The following is a 23,550-nucleotide window of genomic DNA, read 5'->3' as shown; positions in this document are numbered from 1 at the left end:
TCAGGCCCTCAACTCCAGCGGCCTCTCGCCTTCCCCACCTCAACCCCCGTCCGCCCTCCCGCCTTCCCCCCGCCTCAGGCCTCGCTGGCCCCTCAGCTCCGGCGGCCCCCCCACTTTCCCCTTCCTTGGCCCCAGCGGCCCTCCCGCCTTCCCCCCCACCTCAAGCCCCGTCCGCCCTCCCACCTTCTCCCCCCTCAGCCCCAGCAGCCCTCCCGCCTTCTCCCCTCTCAGCCGCCTCAGGGCCGGGGGCCCTCCCGCCGCTCCCCTCCCCGAGGCCTGCCGCCCCTCAGCCCCAGCACCCTGCCGGTCTCCCCCTCACCAGTTGGTCATGTCGAGGAAGAAGGCGCAGCCGGCGGGGCTGAGCTGGAAGCCGAGGAGCCGCTGAAACTCGCCGATCAGCACGTCCTTGTCGGTGGTGCCCAGGCAGCTGAACTTCTGCATCAGCTCCGCGTCCAGGTCCACGTCCATCCCCTCCATGGCGCTCGGCGGGCCCCGCCGCCCCGGGGCCGCCCCGGGGCCGCCCCGCTGCCGCCGCCGCCGCCGCCTCAGCGCCGCATGGGGGCGCGGGGGGAGCGCGGGCACGGCGGGGGGCGGAGGGGAGGGGGCGCGGGCGACGCCAGCCGCTGCCCGCTACTGCGCAAGCGCCACCCCGCCTCGCGCCAGGGGCACGCGGCCTATGACGCCACCGCGCCCCTGGCGCCAGGAGCGCGGTGGCGTCACCCCGCCGCGCGGCGGGGAGAGAGGGAGGGGGCGGGGCGTGCCGCCCAGGCTCCGCCCCCTCGCGCCGGCGGGCGGAAGGAGAGCCGCAAGGGCGAGGGGGCGGGGTGTATGCAAATGACCGTTTTGCATACGTGGGCGGGCGCCTTGCGTGATGCGTCACCAGACAGAAGGATTAATTTGCATATCCCCCCCACAGACGCGCGCTGCCATAGATGGAGGCGGTGCGCGCGCGTGTTGATGTATGTAAATGAGCCGTGGGCGGGGCTATGTGACGTCACGTGGCGCTACACAGAGGAGGCGGGGCAAGGCCCGCCGTGGGCGGGTTCGTCCCAAAATGACGCTTTTTCCGTAACTCCCCCTTTTTTGCAGGCCCTCGCGCGATGACGCTATACGGCAGCCGCCGGAGGTCAAGGGGTGGAAGATGTCGCGCAGTGATTGCGTCACTTCCTGGCGGCGGCGGCGGCGGCGGCGGCGGGGAGCGCCATGCCCAAGTGAGCGCGGCGGTGGCGGGAGGCCGGGCCTGGCCCGGTCCGGGGTGGGGGCTCCCTGCGGCCGGCGGCCCCCCGCCGTGGCTCGGCGGCCCCGGCGGGCGGTTGGCGTTCGTTCGGGCCTGTGGGGCGGGGGCGGGCTCAGCCTCAGCCTGGCCGGGGCGGCGCCGTGGCCTCCACCCGGTGCGAGGGGCGGGGGGTTTTTCTTAATAACCAGAGTTTTCCCTCTGCAGGTTTTATTGTGACTACTGTGACACGTACCTCACCCATGACTCGGTAAGCACCGGATCTCTGCGTTCGCTCCTCGAGTGCGTTAAAATGAATCTTAGCTAGACTAAAGCCAGGCTCCCTGAAGTATTGCACTGTCCTACTCGTCTGACTCCTTTCCTTCCCAACTCCTTTCCTTCTTCCCCGGCTTCTTTCTAAAAAAGAAACGACGAGGGCAGAAATTTGAGTGTCGCTGACATTTGGCGCTTAAGGGCAGCCTGTGCTGGTGGCTGCCTCTCAGTGTTGTGGTGAGTTAGTCGGAGGCAGCTGGGTGGGTGTCGGGGCAACCTCTTTTACCTAATGCCGAGTCTCAGCACCTATAGTTTGTACGCAAAGGTTTTGCGCATCACCCGTCCTCTGACTGGGCACAGAAACCAACCTGCTCTATACTGCTAAATTGCATGGGCTTAAAACTTCACAACAGTTCCCAGTAAACTTTGAGTTTATGTGATATTATGTAAGCTTTGGGTTTACCTGCTCTTTCTCAGCCCTCCGTGAGAAAAACCCACTGCAGTGGCCGAAAACACAAAGAGAACGTGAAAGACTACTATCAAAAATGGATGGAGGAACAAGCTCAGAGCCTGATTGATAAAACAAGTAAGGCGAATCCTTCTGTGACCCGTGATTGCTCTCCTGTTACTCCCCCTGTCTTTCCTTTTGCTGCTTTTCTTCTGCTCTTCCTTGTCGATTCTTCCTCAGTTCCCTGATGAGTCTTTTCTCTGTGAATCGTAAGCGAAAACTTCGCTTAGAATCTGAGTCTTGAACTCATCAGCATGTGGGTTCCACGTACGAGATGGGGCTCTGCCCAAGCAGTTTTTGCAAGGCATTTACTGCCTTGCTGTGGTTGAGAGGACTGTAGATACCACCCACTGCCTTTAACACTGCTAGGGATGTTGTACAAGGTCACACAACATGTTTTTGCTTTTTGGTAGTAGCATGTTTACGTAAAGAGCATGAACAAGAAATCAAAAAAATAGGAAAATGGACATATTGTATTTTTGCATTTTTTTAAAAATGCTCTAGTTGCCCTCAGTTCTTTAGGGATATTGGTTTGGTTTTTTTCCTCCTACTATTAAAGGCTTGAATAAAGTGAAGTGTTTCCTCTGTCAGTTTATAGGGTTCTCTTCCTCTCGCTTTCCCTGTCAGAAGAAATACAAATGCCAGATTAACTTTGTGGCAACTTTCCTTAGATTGTAGAATATTTCAAGTTGGAAGGGACCTATAAGGATCACTGAGTCCAACTCCCCGCTTCTCGCAGGACTAACTAAAACTGACAAATATGACAAAGAGCATTGTCCAGACGCTCCCCGAGCTCTGACAGGCCTGGGGCCGTGACCTGGGGCCATGGGGGCTTCCTGGGGGAGCCTGTTCCAGGGACCAACCACCCTCACAGTGAAGAACCTTTTCCTCATGTCCGATCTGAACTTCCCCTGATGCAGTTTCATTCCATTTCCTTGTGTCCATTTTCCTTGCAATGCCTCCAACTTTCACGTTCTTTTGCCTTCCTAGTCAATTCCAATATTTTTGAATTTCTTCTCTTCCCTTTCACATAAAGTGTTTTTCATGCTTTTTGTCACCTACTTCAGTCATTGCCTTATTACCATTTTCAGGACAGCATGTCTTTCCCTAACGATCCCAGGTGAAAGTTGCAGCTGCAAATCACGTGATGTGTTTTCTCTCCCATCCGCCTTCCTGTTCGGTGTGTGAAATTCATCAAGGAGCTGTCTAGTCTCAGCTGGAGTAATTACTATAATAATTATCTTCAAGAATATTAGGTGCTCCCGCCATGACAAGCAGCATAAACCAGGGATTTGTTCCAGAGTTAGCACAACCAAGCACGCAGCATGACATGACCGTGTGGCATGAGACGGAAGATTGACGCAGGACCTTCCTGAGCCTAGTAACTGGTTTTTCTCCTGGGATTCTTTCTTTCCTTTTTTTTTTTTTCTTTTCCCCCCCAATGTAGCGGCTGCATTTCAGCAAGGGAAAATTCCACCTACACCGTTCTCGGCACCACCTCCCGCAGGAGCCATGATACCACCTCCTCCCAGCATCCGTAAGTCTGAACTGGGCGGGTTTTAGCTGGGATGGAAGCTGTGTTGCATGTTTCCTGGACTTGTAGAGAAAAGTCCTTTTAGCTTGAAATCAAGCTAAGACGTTTTGAGCTTGTGAATATCAAAATGTAGAGAATGCTTTGTAAGGGTGTTTCACAACCATCTTAACCTCTAGTTTGTCTTGTTTTAGTGATGTTGAGTACATTAATAGAAATGTGTGCCTCCTCATTTCTGCTCATATAGATAGCTTCATTAAACCTTCCAGCATGGGGTTTTGTTGTGTTTTGGTTTGGTGTTTGTTTTCTTTGAATAGAATAGGATTGATGACGTTTTGCACTTCAGCTGGCAAATGGCTGAGATCCCTTTCTGCTTAGGTCTCTATTAGAGACCTCTGTAGCTCTGTATAAGAGTCCTGCTGTTGGAGAAGTGGTACTCGTGTGCATTACGTATGCAAAGTTGAAATAAGAGCTAGAATATTTTTTTCTCCAGTTCACTTTTTGGCGCCTGAAGTCAGAGCTGGAACTGAAAATGAAGGCAGACAGTTGTAAAACAATCTAAGACGCCTTTATTGCTATTATAAAAATTAGCAACTGTTTTGCATTGTACGTGGTTGTTGAATGTGAAAGCAGCCAGATGCGTAACCAATCTGTATCTGTGTCCAGCTGGCCCCCCGCGGCCTGGCATGATGCCGGCCCCTCATATGGGTGGCCCGCCAATGATGCCAATGATGGGCCCACCCCCACCAGGAATGATGCCGGTTGGACCTGGTAAGTCTGGAAATGGGTAAATCTCTGTAACTGCGCGGTCTGGTTTGCAGGATGCTTGGGTTATATTTTCTGTCTTGCTGGGCAGCAGAGAGTTGTGAAAGGAACGCAGCGGAAAATGTGAAGCAGCTGCAGTGCTTGGGTGTAGCTGTAGTGATGCGCTCTAGTTTATAGCTTGCGTCACTTCAGACATCGTATTAGACGCAGCCTGATGGACAGCCCCAAGTGTCAAGCTGTGGAACTATTTCAGTTTGCATATACTACGTACGCGCGTTTGCTGGTGCATTATCTCTGTGTGGTGAGACATAAAGCCGTCTTACAGCTGCTAATTAAAGTTCCTTTACTACTCGTTGGGAGTTACTAGTCCCTCTGTACAACTGAAATTAACGCTCTGGTAAATTGTAGCTTTTCTACCTCTAGTCTTAGCAGTACAGTCCTTAATTGTTTATGAATTCTGTGTTTGTAATGCTTACGTTTTTGCACAAGGGGTACATTTCAGCACTAGATGAATTTTATTATTTAAAATGATTCAAGATAATGTGTTCCAGAGAAACTAAGTGCCTTAAAAGGTATTTTTCCAGAATTGCAAAGGCAAACTAAAATGTCTCTGATCTATTCTGCTTTTGAGCTTACTGGCATTTGAAGAATTCTCAGAGGACGTCTTATTGAAGCAGTTACTGGAACAAATCTAGAGGAATACACACATGCACACTAAAAGTAGTGAAGTGTCTTTGCAATTACTGTCTTGCTGGTAGAAACTGTTCTTTAAGTGTTTTTTAAAGGCACAAAATACGTGCATAATCTGCCATATTAGGCAATGTAGTGGCTGCCTGAAAATAAATGGAGAAGTTGGATGGAAACCATTATTTCAATGCTTTTTAGTGGAGCACCTGCTTTCCTTGATAATGCTGTTACTCGGCTGTAAGAAGTACACCAGTCTTTTTTTTTTTTTTTTTAACACGCTTAACTGGATGATTTCATACTTTTTTCCAATTCAGTAATTAAGCTAGTGTCACTTTTGAGTGGTTGAAAATAATTTTAACAGTGAATATTGTCAAAAGCGAGCATATAACCTGGGAACTTGGTTCTTTCTTTATTAATTGCTGATATCCTTCAGGGAAACGTAATCCATCTCAGCCAGCTTCCAGATCAAAGCTTACAACACTTCTAAAATGAAAGTTCCTTGGAGGGTGGCAGAGGGAAACCTGCACGCCGTATTGGTGTGATTTGGCTGTTGCTGCTTCTGAGAGCTCTTCTCTAACGTCCTCTCTTTCCCCTCGTAGCTCCAGGGATGAGGCCACCCATGGGAGGACACATGCCCATGATGCCAGGGCCGCCAATGATGAGACCACCCTCCAGACCCATGATGGTGCCAACCAGGCCGGGAATGACCCGTCCAGACAGATAAAGGTGGAAGTGGCGCTACCTTTTCTTTTTCGTGTTACGATCTTCCACATGATAAAATACCATAGACCTATGTCCCTAGGATTTTGTATTAAAGCAGTGTGTAGAGCAGATCTGCTGTCACTTCAGATTGCAGACGGTTTGACCTAGATGCACACTGGACTGATGCTTTTGTACCTGCTCTGGGTTTTTTTGCTGGTTTTTTATTTGTTTTTTTTTTTTTTCCCCCCATTGAATCATAAAACACAACAATAAAACATTTGATGCTGGTTTACATATGGAGAATCTGAGCCTTGCTCTGTGTGGGGGTTTTCTGCCTGGCAGTCAGTTTTCTTTGTTCCCTCTCTACCTGTCTTGCACAGAATTTTTCAGTGTTTTTTTCTCTTTAGTCCTTAGGTAGTCTCTCTTTTTCATGTCATACCAATTTAGAAATGTATTAGCATCTGCATTTTGATTTTTTTTTTTTGTTCCAAAACATACACCTTCTTAATAAAAAAGCCAAAAGAAGTGACATCTGAAAAGACTGCAGTGATGTCTCTAACTGGGGAGACTGCAACATTAAGTCACCTTACTAGCACAAAACAGGATGAATTTATTAAAATGTTGATTTTCCATTGAGGGAAGCAAAGAGATGCTGTTGAAAGGCTACTTCTTAGAGTAATTGTTTGGATGCTGCCAAACACATTTCTGATTTTCTGCTGCTACTGGGACGTTTGTGTGGATACATTTAATTACGTTATTGGAGTTGTTGAGTCAGTAGTTGTTAACGCTCAGTTCCCTCCTTAGCAAAAAGGGATGTGCTGTTGAAAACATATCCCAGGCCCTTTCGTTTATTAAAAGGATTTTGGTTTTGATGAGCCGTATGTAATGCAGGTGCACAATTCCAATTGAACTAAAAGAATTTATTCTGTTTGCATAACCGGCTGCTCTGTGCGTGTCGGTTGTCATCTATTTCAGTCCGCAGAAGTGTCCAGCTCATTCTTGACATATTTGCATCTAATATGAAAGCGTGGGAGTGATTTGCATCTTACAAGAAAGTGTTTGGTTAGCAGAACTGTGAGGGCTCCTTTTCCAAGTTGCTCTCTGCTATGGGACAGGACAGTCCAGTCATTTAGAGGAGATTCTATTTCATAGAATCATGGAACAGTTCGGGTTGGAAGGGACCTTAAAGCCCAGCCAGTGCCACCCCCTGCCCTGGGCAGGGACACCTCCCACCAGCCCAGGTTGCTCCAAGCCCCGTCCAACCTGGCCTTGAACCCCTCCAGGGATGGGGCAGCCACAGCTTCTCTGGGCAACCTGGGCCAGGGGCTCACCGCCCTCACAGCAAAGAGTTTCTTCCTCAGATCTCATCTAAATCTCCCCTCTTTCAGCTTAAAACTGTTCCCCCTCATTCCATGGCTCCCCTCCCTGCTCCAGAGTCCCTCCCCAGCTTTCCTGGAGCCCCTTTAGGGACTGGAAGGGGCTGGAAGGTCTCCCCGGAGCCTTCTCTTCTCCAGGCTGAACACCCCTGGCACTTGCAGCCTGTGAAGCTTTTTAGGAGCTTGTGTACCTTCAACAATCTCCTGTAAATGTGGTGTAGCTGAGACATCAAATATTTAATAGTTCGATACTTAATTGCTGCATTCAACAAACATTGAGATGAGGTAAAAGTTAGAGGATGTTTCTACAACAAACTGAACCAGTAGATAGGTGTCTGCAGCACCCAGCTCTGCCCGTGCGGGGGATGTGGCTGCTGGGGGCTTCCCTATGCCCGGCAGCAAAGGGATCGCGGAGCAGCTTCATCCCCCGCCACAGGTTCTGCCAACATCTCACACCAGGAGTGTTGCAAGGAGCTGAAATGATGGTACCAGCGCATATCTCAGAAGGTGAATGTATCTCCCTGATCCATAATCATCTTCACCCATCAGAGTTACAACGCGAACATCAACCGGCACAGAAACTGCTTGAAACCGAGATTATTTTTTTTCATTCAGCAGCTTCACTGGCTGCATCGTTTTATATTTACCATTTTATTTTTGTTGTGTGAGTGCCTCTGTTAAATAAACTTATTTTTGCCCGACCTGGGATAGTCGTAGGAAGGAGCAATACAGAGAAGAAGTGTGAAACCAAGCAGTTCCATGTCTGGATTTCCGACCGCAGGCCCGAGCGCGTGACAAAACAACCTTATTGAAGAGGCAAAAACCCCATAATTAAAACGGGCTTAAAATCGCTGACGCCCTCACCCGCAGGCTTCTCCTTGGTGCTTCTTGCCTTGCCTTTAGCACCGGGGGGGGGGAGGAACCGGGGTGTCCAGGGGGAGGGTCCTGTGGGGGGGGATGAGGGGGTCCCGTGGGAGTGGGCATCCCGGGGGGACGTCCTGTGTGGGGTTTCCCTTGTTGGGGGGTCTCTTGGGATGGGGAGGTCCTGGGAGGGGGGGTGTCCCCGTGTGTGGGGTTCCTGGGTTGGGGGGTCCCGTGGGATAGAGGGTCCCGGGGAGGGGGGGTGTGTGTGCATGGAAGGAGGGGTGCGTAGGGGGGTTGTCCTGTGGGAGGGAGGGTCCCGGGGGGAGGATGGGGTCCCGGGGGAAGGGGAGTCCCGGGGGGAGGTCTCGGGGGGAGGTCCAGGGGGGTTCCCGTGGCCTGGGGGGCTCCCGTGCGTGAGGGATTCCCGAGGGGGGGTCCCGTGTGTGGCGGATTCCCGGTGCGCGGCTGCGGCGCGGGCCGCCAGGGGGCGCTGCGGGGCGGCGGCGGCGCGCGGGGGCCGGCGGGAGGAGGCGGTGGCGGCGGGGCGGGGCGGGGCGCGGCGGCGCCGCGATGGGTTCCCGCCGCCCGCGGCCCTGAGCCCCGCGGCATGGCCGGCATCATCAAGAAGCAGATCCTGAAGCATCTCTCCCGGTGAGGCACCCGCGCCAGGGCCGCCGCCTCCTCCCGGGGGTCTGCGGGCGAGGGAGGGCCCGGCCCTGAGGCGGGGCGGTGGGTGAGGGCCTGGGCCTGAGGGGCTGTTGGGGGGCCTGGGGACCGGGGGCATGTGGGGCTCGGCTGGCAGCCCTGCTGGGGAGCTGCCGGGCCCGAGGGGGTTCTGAGGGCCCGGGGCTGTGAAGCATCTGAGTGCCCGGGGGGGGTGTCGTCTGTGGGGCCGAGCAGGGTCCGTGGGGCCTGGGGAGGGCGTCTGAGGGCCCGGTGGGGGGAGTGCTGTGATAGCCCAAGGCTGTGGGGCCGAGGAGGGTCTGTGGGACCTGGGCGGGGGGAGTGTCCGAGGGCCCGGAGGGGTCCGAGGCCCCGGGGCTGTGGGGCTCGGGGAGCAGAGCGCCCGGGAGGAGCGAGCCCTGCCGCCCTTCCCTCAGGCCCGCGTCCTGCCGGGCTCCGGCTCCTCCGTCCTCAGGGCCGGTGGCCGCTGTGTGCGGGGCTGCCGAGGAGGTTTCCAGCCCAGACCGGTTCCTGCCGCTGCCGGTCTTGCCGTGGTGCAGGGAAAGGGCCGGCCGGGTGTGTGTTCCTGGGGTCTGCGTTTGTCCACCCTTGGAGGCAGTTGTAGGCCTGGGCTGCCTCCAACAGCGGCTCCTGCTCGGCTGGTAGAGGGTGTGCGTGGATAAAAGCTCAAGAGAGGACAGAATATAAACAGTGGAAGGTACCGAGGGCGAGAAGGAATGCGGTAATACTTGATACACATAGCACACGCTCAGGCACTGGGCTTTCATTTTCGTTGACATTTCGTCATTTTCAATGAAGTGCATTAAAGGCACTAGAAGGTGCATTGAGGAAGACGATCATCTGGTGCTTCATGTGTGAGACTGTGAGTCAGTGAATACCGCTTCAGCTGTGGCTCTGTCACTGACTGGGGTGTTGACCTTGGGCAAGTCCTGGTGCCTCAGTTGCCCTCCCCTTTGAAAGAAAAAAGCTGCATGAGAGCTAGCGGTTCTTGTGTTATCTCGTGGCCGCAGGCACATCCTCCCTCTGCATTGCTGAAAGATCAGAATAATATGATGAAATATAAAGGTGGCAAGTGTCTGAGGATCCTGGTGAAGGCACAGTGCTTTTCCTCTGTGTGCTTTATGAGCTGTGGATGATCAAGTCCTTTCCATTTTTCCTGGTGGCAAAGCTCAGATACAAAGCGAGTGACCTGTCTGGGGTTACATAGTGTCAGTGCCAGAGCAAGGAATTAAGACCTGGGAACCTTTGCTTTCTGAGGCTGGTAGTAAATCCTGAGAGTTTCTGGAACCTCATGAGAATCCCCGCAAACTTTAAGCGAGCAGTCATACTCCTTAATAAAGCGTCTGTCTGCGGCGGTTCTGAGTCACTAGTTGCTCAGTACTCTAGTTTCCAGGCGCTGTACCAAAAAGGAGTGTAACAGAGCCTGCTGCTTGATCCGTTCAGTGCGCTAATTTAAATGAATTTCTGCTAGACCTGACATCACAAATCTCTGAGCTTTCTGTCTCGTTCCACCTCAAATCGGCATGTCATGCTCGTTATGGATTCAGTCGTCTTGTCAGGAGGCACTGAAGTATTTATAACAAGGAGAGGTAGATGAGAGCAGTTATTAATGGAGGCTGAAATAGAGCTGGGCTTTATTCCTACGTACCACTCCTCCTAGGATGAAAGGGGGTGTGCATTTTGCTTATGGACAGTTCTCTTTTTAGGTAAATACCCTTTTCTTGTGGGTGCTTTTACTTAATATTGCTTTTCAGTGCCTTATCTTGCACTGTTACAACACATTCCTGCTGAAAGTGCCCTTTTTCCCCCTCTGATTGGGTCAGTTGTTAGTGTTCACCTGTGTCTCTCTCCTTGTGCAGTGCCAAGGAGTTACAAAAAATTCTGGAACTTTACCTGTTTACCTACTAGGTGGAGCTACTCTGTCATTTGGGGTGGTTGGTCTGATCCTGCCCCTCTCTTGCGTAACTATTGTGGATGTTTTGCAGAACTGCATTTTGAATGCACTTCAATGTTGTATAAAAAGATTACGTTGTTCCGGTTTTGTTTCCTCCAAATACCTCAGCTTCACACTCCCTTTGGGTCTTTCTTTCAGCTATGCTCATTTGCCCGGAAGAATTTTGCTACTGAATCATTAATCTGCCTTTATTTTCTGCTTTCAATTTGCATATGAAATAATTCCGTGTTCCTCTTGTTACGTCTTCATTTGAAGTCATTTCTGCCTGGGGTGCGTTTTTGTTCCTTTTCTATCTGGAAATTTGCAAGGCAGGGTCACGAGACACAGCAAGATGAGGGAAATATGAGAGAGTTGTTTCACACCCACTGTTCAGATTAAGTGAATCACATGTCTAATAGGATGACAGTGGTCACTTGCGGTGATCTGTAAAGCTGGGCTTTGCCACCGGTGACAGAGCTGAGTTATGAATGTATTTCAGAAGGCTTAGCCCGTGTTGTGCTTTAGCAGCTTAAATTCCTAGAGCAGAAGAGCCTAAAAACTTGCAGTGCTTTCACCATCTGTGCTTTTCACTCTTTTGTCCTATATTTAGCTTGGAGAAGAAAACAGATTAGGTGGTTTCACTTTTTGGTTCTTCTCCACTGGCACATGGCTGCAGTAGTGGGGAGGCAGATTCTGCAGGAGAATGTTTATAACCAACCATCAAACCGTTACAGCTGGAACAAAGGGCTCTCCCTACGAGCTGTCTGAAGCCTCAGCTGCTCGCTGTGTGTTTGAACTTGAGTCTGGTTTGAACTCCTCCGAGGCTGTATAACGAGCTGTACTTTGGGTGTGTTTACCAGCCCGTAATTATTTATGGAAGCACCTCTGTTGCTTTAAAATAGAACAGTGTTTTGCCTTTACCTCTTTCTGGTTTTGTTTGAAAGTGCCCTATTTTTATTTATTTAATTAATTTTAATAGTGCTCAGTGCAGCTGTAGTAGACGCTTGATCTCAAGGTGTTACGAAGGTGGTGTTTATCCCCATTTGGTAAACAGGGAAACCATGGCAAGCCAAACTGCCCAAATTTACTTCATGTAACGCTTCAGGATTTAAGTTCTCATCACTGCAGTAGAAATCCTTATCAAAATTATTTTTATTTAATTTCATTAGGATGCTTTTATCCACTGCTGCATCTGACAACTGCTTTGTGAGATTTTCTTTTTTACATGTGTCAAAACATGTGAGCTCGTGGAGCAATAGGCTTTAATAGACCTTAATTGCGCATGTTACCTCCTTTCCAGAGGAAATGCAACATGTAATTCTGTTTGGAAAAGGCTAAAAGTTAGGTGGAGAAATAATCAGATAATAGCTTTGCTTGCTTCAATTCTAAAGGGCTGATGGGAAAGAGCCACTGAGTCAGAAGCCTCTGAAAGAAATAAAAGCTGGTGTGAGCAGAGGAGCTGGGGTGAGGTTCTGGGGCAGGTCTGAATGCAGGGGAAGGAGACCACAAGCATATCTAGATTTGACAGGAGCTCTGGTGAACCGCAGCTGAGGAGGAACTTCAGGAATCTCTGAAAGCAGGGTGAGAAAGAAGCAGGGGAGAAATGAGAGAGAAAAGTTGGTTGAGGTAACACCAGGATTACCACTGGGAAAATACAAAGGAGAACCAGCGTGTGGGAAATGAAACCTGTTTGCAGAGGAAAGAATGTCGTGCTTGAGTCACCAGTCCAGGCAGCTGGCCCAGTTGATAACAGATGTGCGCAACAGAAACAGGGGAATACTGGGCTGGTGGTTTTGCCTTGGCTAGAGCCATGCTTGTAAACAGGGACTGACGTGTGCAGAGGCCCTTCATTTCTGAGGTTATGAAGTACATGAGTGCCACAGGGGTTTTCGCTCTGTTTTGTTCCCAGTCTGTTACACCGGATTAAGAGACACAGAAGATCTCAGTTGCTGTTTCATGTGTTGGTCGGGACAGTATCTGCAAGGTGCTATTTTGCTGTGGAGCAAGACTGGGAATTGTGGCAGGGATTAAGACAGTGGAGCAACATTTTTCAGTGTCATTTTATACTTTGCTTTGCTTCTGTTCGTTGGTTTGTTTCCTCCTTTCCCTGGTTTTGGAGGTTGCTGAATGATGGGCAACGTTTTGGACAGTACAGCCTTTCCAGTGAAGGCTGAAGCCAAATTATCTTTGGCAGGTGCAAGGCTGCGCAGCCAGGTTTATCGATTGTGCCTTCAATTGTCACTTTCTTCTCCATCCCGATGTCATACAGAGGAAGAGGAGGCATGGCAGAAGTTGGCAGGACTGTCTCTTATAGCACAGCATTGGATCCACCTTTTTGGATAAGATGAGCTTTAGAAACAGAATTTTAAAAAATCCTAGAAAATGAAACAATTGAGTAGCATGTGCAGGATGTAATACTTTGATGCTTGTAGATGTAGGTCAGGTACGCGAAACAGCATTATGTATATCATCATAAATTGTACTGCACCTTAGTAGAGCCTTTCTTTTTAGTTCCCTGTGGTTTGGGCCATATATCCCGGACAAGACTGCCTTGACTCCTCCCCTCTTTCATTTGCAATTGCACCTAGTCCTTGCAACAGATAAAACCCCTGCTAGTAGATAAGTGAAAATATCAGGAAAGCCTATAATGTATCTTTAGTTTCTTCTAGATCGATTTAGCGGTTAGGAAAACTGAGTGTTGCAGAGTGCGCCAAGGTAGGAACACATAGAATTCTGTGGGCTGTTATTTCATAACTTGGATGTAAGAATCTCAGAGTCTTCCTGGCCCTAAAAATGCATTTGGTATTACCCCTTCCAGGCAGTTGTGCTACTTCTGTGCCATGTGCAAAGAATTCAGTGCTGGCTCCAAGACCCAGAACTGCTCTCTGCCATGTGAACCCTGCCAGTTCTGTACCATTACTGGATTAGCTCTTCTGTTAGTCTTGGAGCTGTTTGTGCCTCTGTGCTTAAAAGCCTTGTCACACAGAATCACAGCCTCGTCGGCCCTCTGTTCGCCCCCATCGTCAAAGACATGCTCTCAGCCTAAGACAGGACAAAGAAAGGCCATTGTAGCTGATGGTCATCCTGCTGTTTGGTGGTATCAGCTTCTCTGAGGCCAGGATGGCAGAATTGAGATGTGTTATCCCGATGGGACCCATCCTTCTCCTCAGAAAACGTGGGGACAAGACGCAGAAGTGGTTCTTCTTCAGAAAAGAGACTGGGATTCAACCTCTGCCATTCAAGGATCATTGAGATGGGCTCTGTGTCTCGCACTGGGCAGAAGGTCAGATCACGTTATCAGATATGCATCATTTGCCCAAGACAGAGGGGCAGGCAATTCCCTATGTCCAAAGAGCACTTCTTTCCCCTCAGTGCTTAGATTTCTTGGCTAAATGCTGCAATCTGGAAATCACTATAAGAAAATACAGTCTGAATTCTCTGTCTGTTTAATTCTCATTTGTCCTGAAGTGTTTTGCGGCACCACTGCGTGCTCGAATGCTGAGATGCAGCTGTGCCCTTGCAGTGACAGTCAAAGTGATGGCACATTCGGTTAGTAAAATGTGTTGGAAACCCTCTGATTTAGAAACACCTGCCGTCAGGTTAAGCTGTGCGCTTAACACTTAACCCTTCAGGTTTCTCTGAGTTTCCTGACCTTGGTTCTAAATTAACTGGAAGAAATTTAAAGAGCATGGTGGGTAGGGAGGAAAGCAAGGAAATTGCATCTGGGAATGGCCTGATGAAGCTACAGAATCATGGAGTGATTTAGGCAGAAGGGGCCTCTGGAGAACCTTTGCCTGGGACAGAGTCTCTTTGCAATTTTGGCTTTAGTTGCTTTAATATCCTCCTTCAGTGATTGGGGAAACTTCTGCTGCTGAAGAAGATAATTTGCCTAAAATAGCTGTTGCAGCTATGGGAAATACGTGAAACCACAAAGCTCCTAGCAGTTAAAAACTGATGATAAAAAAGCTATTACTTTTCCGTCTGCAAAGCATTCTGTTCCTGCTTTTCAGTGGATTCTGTTCAGCCAGGTAATATTTTGGTGCCCAAGTGCCACAAAGCACACAAGTTGGAATCCAAAACATGAAGGCTTGAAAAGCAAATCTGGTGGCTAAAGCCCAGAATAACCCTGTCCTGCAGCCAGCACTTGGACAAACAGCAGCAGAGAATAGCAGAGGAGGGATGTGGTTGTGTTCTCACACCTGCGAGGGGCTTGCATGTGTTTTGGTGTGGCTGAAGAGGACTTGACCAACACCAGTATGATACAGAGAGAATGTAACCCAGGTGTGAACAACCTCCCTGAATTTTTAAGCTGCACATCTTGATCTTCTTGTGTCTGAGAGCAGCAGGACATGTGTCTCAAAAGGTGGGAGGGTTTGGGACAGAAGGGAGATGCCCAACAGGCTGTGTTGGGTAGGGTGTGCGATTGGGTCTTCCCATAGCTTCCTGTGGCTATGGGGAAGTCACTTCATCACTTGGTGTCATAGTTTCCCCAGCGGTTAAGTAGAGATAATACTAACGAGCCAGTTTGTACATCGCTCTGAAAATAGCCTTGTGAGTACTAGCAAATAGAAGCAGGTTTGGGAACAGGGTGGAAACAGTTTGTAGGAAGAAGCTCTGAGCCAATTCATAAGAAAGAAGCTTTGTCAAGTCTCCTTCCCAGCAGTGGTTGCAGTTTTGCAGGCCGTCAGGCCGAGCTCCCAAGGTATGGACTGCTGAAACACTCATAGTAAGTTTGTCTCTTAAGTTCTTATGTGCTATGTCTAGCAAAGCATTTAAAGCTGGATGCAAACTCTTTAATGTTGTAATTTGGAAATTTATTGTTCTCCTAGTACATTTTGACGGGTTTTTTTAGACTTTTAAAAATTTTAATGTTGAGGAAGTCTTGACGGAAAGACGGAAACCTGGGCTGTTATGGACTAAAGTAATAAACAGCAAACCATTTCTTTGTTCAAGGCAGGGGTGGGAAAAGAGACTGCACGCATAACAGGACATGGTGTTTTCCTTTCACAGAGAGTAATCTCTAAAATCAGAGTGGCTATTTGCAGTTTAGCAGAAGAATCAAATTGTCAATTTTACGAAGCGTGTGTCAGCTGCTGGATGCAAGGTTTTTCCAACCGCTTCCACTCGGCTCGAGAGAGAAGTGTGTGCCGTTTCTGGAATGCTAAATAGACTCTTGTTGCAGCAAAAATAAATTGCCCTTCAGTAGCTCAAGAGGAAAATGTGGCTGGATATATCCTCACATCTGCTGATGGGTTTTGCAGAGCCGCATGGAACCTCTCCATGCCACAGCTACTCTTCAGATGAAGTGATGGGTCAGGAAAAGGGGCCATTAAACATGACTCTTTTCCCCTTGTCTCATTTCTTCTAGACTCCTTGAGCTCTTACCTCCTCTGCAGCTGCTCAGCTGTGTCTAAATTATGCAATAACCTGTTATTTTCTGCAGGTTGGAAACAAAAATGCAGATTGGATTGCAGGGCAAATAACTTCTTCAAATCTGAGAAGTGGGACTTCTGACTAGTGCATTTATTTATATGTTTCTTCCTAGTTTTCTTTCATCTGTTTATTTGCTTGAGGTTTAGTCTTAGGAAATTCCCTGGCAGCTGACAAGGGTTTTCATTCCAGATTTCAGAGCATGGGGCAGCTGGCATTTAAACTTTACTGAGCTTCCAGACGATGAGCTAGAAATAGTAAAACAGTTCCTCAGGGAGATGGAGTTCAACCCCTGCCAAAAACCCAGCCTCTTTTTCCTTTCAGGTTAGTTTATGGTTTGCTTTACAGGTCTCCTACTACCAAATCAGTTGACAGTGGGTGTGGCGCAAGAAGCGCGCCTAGTCTGGAGCCTTTGCAGTTTTCCGGTATTCGGGGTGTGTAACAGCCATTTCTGGTTGGGACAAGAAAGTGTCCTCAGGCACCTAAGTAAGTGAGGATGCAGACTCCAGGAAGGAGTGAGATGACGTTCCTGCTTTGTGTAATATTTCAGTATTGTTCTGATCTGTTTAGAAATGTTGATATTTTTTTTCTTTTCCCCCCCTGTGCAAGTTTAACTTTGAATTGAATTTCTAAGTCTTTTAACCTTAGCCATGGATAACTTGGAGCCAAGACAACTGACTAATCATAAAGATGTTTTGTGGTACATGTGAAACCGCATTTGGCTTTGGGTGGTTGAGTGGCTCAGCCTTTTATTCAGTGTGGTTAAAGCTTGGAAAAACAGAAAGCTGATAATTTAAAGCCACGGGTGGTATGTGTATACAGGCACATCAGTGCACCCTGATAAGGAGCCTACCAGTATAGTGCTAAAGGCTGTTACCGGGTTACATGGTAACATGTACAGAGTTTGTTGTGTAACTTAAGTAGGACAAAGTCATCAGGCTTATTGCATGGGGACCTCATTGTCCACAAAGGAAAATATTATTCCCTACCAGTATATCTAGGGTACACTAGTACTGTATGCAATGTAGAGCTGGAGTTGTGGAGGTGATTTTTCAATAATATGTGGTGCTTTCCATCTTCTAAACAACTGGTTAGTCTGGTGTTGATCAGAGTCCCTTAAATTCTAAATGGCTTTATACTAAGTTGGTATGATACCAACGAGACTGGTACTAGATGCCATCTAATACTGTGCATAAATTAGTCTTCTGCTAATTCAATGTGTTTCTCTTCCTTGTCTGCAACTCTGAATCTCTCAATCTTGAGTAGCACTGTGCCTGCTTACCAGGCAGATTGCTCAACAGTTAGACCAAAAGCTTGAGTAAGTAAAATGGCTTTTCTTCCTGAAAGGGCTTTTACTTCTTCTTCCTATGTGACTTCGAGGCAGCTATTTTTTACTTTTACAGGAGTTTTGATCACTTGCCCGGTTTTATTTCCTCCATACTTATTTTTCAGTTCATTCCCGGACATGGATCTTGCAGTTAAAGCTTCTGCTGCTATCTTCCTTGAAAGTTTTCCTCTATTTGGAAGTCACTGACCTTTTCTTTTACTAGTCATGAACCTTTTTTTCCAAGTAAGCATGCTCTTTGTCTCCTAATATGAGGGTAAATGTCTTATCACAGAGACTTTTGGATTGTAGAAGATCTTCCCAAGGAAGATGGAAATCCCATTAAATGGCCTGTCCAAAACCTAACCAGACAAGGCTCTGAGAAAGATTTTGGGTAAGGAGCAAATTGCATTGGCCAGAATATAGTGGGGTTTTTTCAACATCTAATTTCTGTCCTTCTGCCATAGTTGCTTAGATTACGTATCTGTGTTACAAATTAAAGCAGAAAAACTTCATCTCTTCCCTTGCTGTTACCCTTATGAAGGCATGAACCTTGTCTGCAGCGGTTTCCCTGGGCCCCTTAATATTGCTTGTCTGTTTTCAGCTTCCAGCTGACAAGTTACCCCCTTCCTGGCTTACTTGTGTTTTGAGTATTTTTCCATCTGCAACTGTGGCTAGTATTGCAAGCCGTACAGTTACTTGCTTCTGCCAATAGATGATGCTTGTCATTAAGTAAAATCAAGGTCACTGGTGTACTGCTAATTAGTTCTCACATATAATAACCATAGTAACAAAGATATTAATAGAAATAAATGTGTTTAGCTGTAGGTAGTGATTACATACAATAGACAATGATTACTGAATAACTGCAGAAGAAGCTAAGGCAGAAAATCTCGTTTGAGCATATGAAGAGAGGGTTCCTGTACCACGTGTCAGCAAGGTAATGAGAGAGAGAGATCGGAAAAGAAGTTTTATGGTTTCAGACATCTTCTTCTGACATTATCTGTCTATGGATTTGCTCAGTTGGAGACAGTGTGGCCAGACAGCTACAAATGTGAACATAAATTTATTATTTATGATTATAGCCTGGCTTTGGGCCAGAAATCAGATTTGGCCAAATTCCCTCTTGCAATCAGTGAGTTTGTGGCCTCTGGATATACAAGATGATGAATCAGGCAGTCATTCTTTTAGTAGTGACATCATTTTTTGACATATATTCAAGGTGATGTTTGAGCAAATAGACTGACAGTCCTGTGCCTTGCCCACCTAAAACCTGAAATGAGCTTCAGAGCAAATGAATCATGATCTCAGAAACCGCCCAAGAAAGCTGAGGGTTTCTTAAAGAACATCATTCTTCTAGGCCAAATCCCAAGAAGGCATTGAGGTTTAAATCATCGGGGAGTTGTTAGTACCTTAGGATGAGACATTCAGTCTGCTATGGAATTAGGATGGCGCTGTTAATGACTGTATCTGTCTGCTTCTTATAAATGTTGATTGAGAGCCCTAATGCTCGTGTTGTCTAAAGTGGTAAGAAACAGTGGGAAACTGGGAAACGGACTGTAGGGAAAACTCTTCTCTGCAAACCACTGGGCTTACTTAGCCCAGAGGCTTGACCTAGCAGGACTTCCCTGGCTTATAGCTGTTATAAGGTTATAGCTTGTGTTTCCCACTGCCTTAACTGTGAATGCAGCAAGAACTTTTTAGTCCCTTGAAGGCCTTCTGTGGATGCTGGTGGCTGTGATGGTCCACTGGGCTGTGGTGCAGCAGATCCGCTTCTGGCTGGCAGACTCTTGCGGAGACAGAAAAGTTGCTCCCGGTATTGTTAGTGTGGATGGATGCCTGCTTGTGTAAGTGTACACAGATGCAAAATGCCCTTGTGACTCTGCAGCGACAATTCTATAGAAGACAGAAAAAGGTTTTCTGGTTTTACTTTTGTCATGGTAATCCTGGCAAGCTCAAAAGGAGTGCTGTCCTTTGAGTTTACTGGCTTAGTGCTATGTGATGTCTGTTAGAGTTGCAAAAAAAAAAAAGTGCAAATATCCCACACTGTCGGTTTTCCTAATAGCTACCATTTTCATTCACTTTTCTCTAAGCCAGCAATCCATGCTGCCAAAAATGTTACTGTTGATGAGTATGAATGGAGCGAGCCTGCCAACAAACATCTAAAATTGTCTGCTCTTGCTGCTTTTTTCCTCCCCTGGCAGTGACCAAAGCAGTTCCTTTCAAGAAGTAATGAAGATTTGGCATCTAAGAACTCCCAAATTCACAGGCACACTTCAACTGTTTTACTCCTGTAAGCCCCATCTGACATGCATTACATGTATCAAGATACCTTAAATTTGAAGATTATTCCATTTGAAGAGCTTGGATTCCTCTACAGGGGGAGAAACTGAGAGCAGGGGACGTGATAATAAACATACCTTCAGGAATTTTGACTGTGTGGTTTAAAAGAGAGAATTTGTTTCAGTTTTAGATTTTTGCTTACAAAACTTGCAGCTTCTGTTGTCCCATTGTCAGTGGGGTCTGTAACATCTCCTTTGGGGGTGGAATGGTGCATTTTGGTGCATCAAGAATGCCTCACGAAAGGATTCTTCTGTAGAGTCTGGTGGCACTCATGGTGGTTTTCTTACCTGTTCAGCAGGATCTCTGCAGCCTCTCCCTGTAGGTGATTACAAATAGTTATTTGTTTTTAGCTAGATCATGTTTCATACCACTCTCTCCACCAGTGTCCTGTTTCACAGCTTTAGCGTCCTTTCACTAGGTTACAGTTCTTTTTGATACACGTACACACTAAATAAAGGTGATGCCCTGGTTTAGACAAGTTCTTATGTTTTTCTTCTGCATTACCAGCTGAAAGCAGCTTGCCTATCTAAGCATGCTTAGCCCAGGATGAGGATCTGATAAGCCTGTGGTTTGATCCTCGCTTTAACAAGTGTGGGAAAGCTGCTCTGTGCCTCAGCCTCTCCCCACCTGTAAGCTGATCACTACCCACAGCAGCCTGTGAGCTTAACAGTGCCAAGTGCTTTTTATTACCTACCTGTTCAGGTTGTATTTGTTTCATTCTTAGTATCCAGTCCCAAGTGGGCATGATTACAACAGCTTTCAACAGAGCTGGCTCTCTAATGCAAGACAAGGATGCTCGTGTATTGCCCCTGGAGGTATTTGGTCTAATTTTCAGCAGTGTCTGAGATTGGGTGCTCGCGACAGGACTCCAAGCACAAATTTTATAGATGCTCAGCATATCCCTGCATCTCCCCGCCAGTGGAGCAGCTGCTGTGTCACACTCTGGAATATGTTATTTCTTTGTACAGATGCTGAGAAGCAGTGTTGAACTTGGCCACCTTCCTGGGTGTGTTTAAACAAGAGGGCCTCCAGTTAAAGGGAGTAACAAGTTTAAAGTGAACGTGTCAGCCTGAGATGCTGACAGGTGTGTTATAAACTTGGTCTTTAATCAGCTGTCAGTGTGTACCTTTGGCTCAAGGGAGGGAGACGACAGCATGACACAGTAAATGTCTGACTCAGGCTTCTGTGGTGGCAGGAGACTCTACAGTGGCAGGGGTGAAGGTAAAAAGCAGTAGTAGGCAAACCCCCAGCTGTTTGTGCCACCCTCCTCTTCCAGGAGTTGCCGCATCAGTAGCGTAGGGTTGGCATCAGTGGCTCTGTGCTGTCTGTCAGACTTTCTCCTAATAAAATGTTCGCTTTGGAAAGGCACTTTTGCCCCAGGAAGCCCTGGGTTGACTGACTAGCAGCTGCTCTGGTGTCTCAGCCAATTTTGTACTGCACCTCATTCTCTTACGGTGGCCACATCAGCTGCCACCCTGGCAGTGTGGCTCTGGTTCCTGCTCCCCTCTTTTAGTAATGACTTTGTTCCAGATGCCCTTTGTGCCTTTCACAGAGAAGTAGCCCATGCTGCTGGTGCAGGAAAGGAGAGAGAATGGCAGCGTGTGACTAGCTGTGAGCCTAATCCTGCTTATGCTGACAATAGGGTCTTTCTTTCTCTTCCGCTTTCTGGACCACTGTACAGAATTAGAATTAGCATTAGCGTGGAGGAATGTGTGGAATAAGCCCTGGCTTCAGTAGTGGGTGAGTTGTTTGGCAGCTTCAAATCCTGTGACTGCGGAGTGTCCTGGTGTGAGCTGCCTCGCTCCCTTGGTGATGGCCCCTTCTGCACAGAAGGGTTGTTCGATGGAGACAGCTGTCCCGGTGAGGTATGGCTGACACGCATACAGCCTCCATGGTCTACTGCCCTCTAAACTGGTTCCTTAGGGGCCACAGTGGTTTTAATGAAATCAGAAGTCTTCAAATTTGCCCCAGAATACATTGTTCTTGAGGAGTCCTGCTGAAATTGTTTCATCCGTTGCATTTTGGATGCATCTGAAGATTGTAGGCTGCACGCAAGGGAGGTGGAAACAACAGAAGCACTTGGGAGGAGGAATTGCAACCAGAGAGAGCAGCAGCTGCTGGCTGCCAAAAGGAGAGGAAGACGGGAGCTTGGGCTGGTCACCGGGAGGGGAGTTAGGTTGCATGCTTGGACCTGCTGACCAAAGAACAGGCTGGACTTCGAGACTGGTATTTAAAGGGACAGCCGTAAAAATTATTTATTAATGACCTTTTCCTTTCCTGTGTCAAAAACTTCAAAAAAAAAAAATGTAGATAATTAAACTTTTCACCACTGATGTGGTACTTCTGAGGGAAGTAAAATTGCTGACCTGCTTTGCTTTTCTTTGTTTTTGTCCTAGGGCAGTTTTGTTGGTTTCCAGGTTCCCAGTGCTTTAGAAAGAATTTTGAGGTTCTCAAACTTGAATTAAAAGAAAAACAAATGAACAAGTCCTTCAAATGTCAAAGTGTAAACACTTTTTTTTTTTTTTCTGGAGCAACCAACATGCCCTGGGTTTAAAAATGTCAGAAGGCATTTAACAAAACAACACAAAGATTTTTATACTTAAAATAGCTCTCTTAAAGGCTCCTCTAGCTCCAGCTTTGCTGGGGGTGTTTTTAGAGTCTCCTCTTTCTTCTCTTGTAGGTTTACCAAGAATCTCTCTCCAGACAAAATCAACCTGAGCACGTTGAAAGGGCAGGGGCAGCTGACTAACTTGGAGCTGGATGAAGAGGTGCTGCAGAATGTGCTGGAGCTGCCCACCTGGCTTGCCATCACTCGCGTCTACTGTAACAAGGCATCTATCAGGGTGAGCAGAGGAGCCTGCGCTCGCATCCCCGGAGGCAGATGAGGCCCTCCGTTGGCAGCTTCTGTGTGTCACTTAGGAATTTCTGATGACGAATCATGATGTGATTCAATCCGTGCATCTCAAAACCTATGCTTTAGGTGTGAGTTTTGCTAATTGAATGCTATGAGATGCCCTTTGGTGAAACCTGACATGGCTGGCTTTGCCAAGCGCTCTGCCCCTGATGGTGGCCTGCAGCAGATGGTAGAGGATGCTGAGAGAGCACAGAAAAAGTGTGTGCGATCCTTCCTCACCTTCAGGTGACTCATTAAGCCAGCAGTCAGGTCTTTATAGTTAATAGCCACTGATGAATTTCCAGCAATTTGCTGCGTATGCTGTCCAGACTCACTTGCTCATCCAGAGCGTGCTATGGCAAAGAATCCCAGAGCTTAACTACATCTACTTTTGCTTGTATCAACCCTGCATATACTAGTTTTAGTTGATGACCTTCTGGTGCTGCTATTGGAAAAAATAGCGAACTATCATTCCCTGCACATCACCTCGATGTCGCTTAGGATTTTACAGACATCTCTGGTCATTCCCTGCTATTTTGATACCAGAGTTGTTTGCTGTGTCTTCCTTCATCTATGCTGACTTTTTAATGCTAAAGAAGTAACACAGGCCTCCAACAGGAATAGGAAGCAGAGAGAAATGGAGTGCAGTTCTCTGAAAGCCTAATTATGCTGTGAGATATTGTAAAAACAAACTGAAGTTAAGTCTTAATTGTTGAAAGTGTCATTCATGAGAAATGTGTGAATAGTGCATGTGGAAAGCTGCACTCTCTGCTCTCAGTCAGCCTTTGCGCCCACAGTTATCCATTTACATGCATAATCACTGAAATTGTGCAAGCAGTTGCACTTTTGCACACTGAACTCCTCTTACAAATTCTTTCTCATTGTGGTTTTTAGAGCAAAAAAATTTATTTCTTTTTCAGTTGGTATGAAGTGACAGATTGTTTAATCTCAATTGGTACTAACCATAGTTGTATTACGTGAATGTAAAAGTTTTTAGTGTATCAGAGAGACTTGCTATAAAAGA

General features: G+C 47.6%; 4 protein-coding genes across 6 annotated transcripts in view; 2 read left to right on the top strand and 2 right to left on the bottom strand.

Annotated features, from left to right (window-relative positions):
- Positions 1-688, bottom strand: part of ILRUN (inflammation and lipid regulator with UBA-like and NBR1-like domains) — a 33,335-nt gene extending 32,647 nt beyond the window's left edge. Inside the window, exon 1 of one of the 2 annotated variants that reach the window (XM_063356918.1) lies at positions 320-688. In XM_063356918.1, coding sequence (XP_063212988.1) covers positions 320-477 — 158 coding nt within the window. In that variant the 5' untranslated portion in view covers positions 478-688. The remainder of the gene's footprint in view (positions 1-319) is intronic. The other variant, XM_063356916.1, reaches the window with a different exon arrangement.
- Positions 1-23,550, bottom strand: part of RPS10 (ribosomal protein S10) — a 134,102-nt gene that overhangs the window by 86,537 nt on the left and 24,015 nt on the right. The window lies entirely within an intron of this gene.
- On the top strand, positions 1,113-5,973 carry SNRPC (small nuclear ribonucleoprotein polypeptide C). 2 transcript variants are annotated; one of them, XM_063356693.1, is made up of 6 exons: positions 1,113-1,211; positions 1,442-1,484; positions 1,964-2,072; positions 3,442-3,531; positions 4,192-4,296; positions 5,577-5,973. In XM_063356693.1, exons 1-6 carry the CDS (start codon positions 1,204-1,206, stop codon positions 5,699-5,701), a joined length of 480 nt encoding a protein of 159 aa, XP_063212763.1. In that variant the 5' UTR covers positions 1,113-1,203; the 3' UTR covers positions 5,702-5,973. The 2 variants fall into 2 exon arrangements, with proteins under 2 accessions (XP_063212763.1, XP_063212762.1); XM_063356692.1 differs by having other exon boundaries at positions 3,439-3,531.
- BLTP3A (bridge-like lipid transfer protein family member 3A) overlaps positions 8,442-23,550 on the top strand; it is a 34,936-nt gene continuing 19,827 nt past the window's right edge. The window contains exons 1-2 of the mRNA XM_063356365.1: positions 8,442-8,570; positions 22,314-22,476. Coding sequence (XP_063212435.1) covers positions 8,527-8,570; positions 22,314-22,476 — 207 coding nt within the window. The 5' untranslated portion in view covers positions 8,442-8,526. The remainder of the gene's footprint in view (positions 8,571-22,313; positions 22,477-23,550) is intronic.

The sequence above is a fragment of the Chroicocephalus ridibundus genome, chromosome 20 (genome assembly GCF_963924245.1).
Source record: "Chroicocephalus ridibundus chromosome 20, bChrRid1.1, whole genome shotgun sequence".
NCBI lineage: Eukaryota > Metazoa > Chordata > Aves > Charadriiformes > Laridae > Chroicocephalus > Chroicocephalus ridibundus.
This window is presented reverse-complemented; position numbering and strand designations above follow the sequence as displayed.

Bases quoted from the DNA above. Each gene is read 5' to 3' on its own strand.
- SNRPC (XM_063356692.1), top strand. The intron at 1,485-1,963 runs GTAAGCACCGGA...GCTCTTTCTCAG, and splicing joins CGTACCTCACCCATGACTCG to CCCTCCGTGAGAAAAACCCA. The intron at 4,297-5,576 runs GTAAGTCTGGAA...TTCCCCTCGTAG, and splicing joins AATGATGCCGGTTGGACCTG to CTCCAGGGATGAGGCCACCC.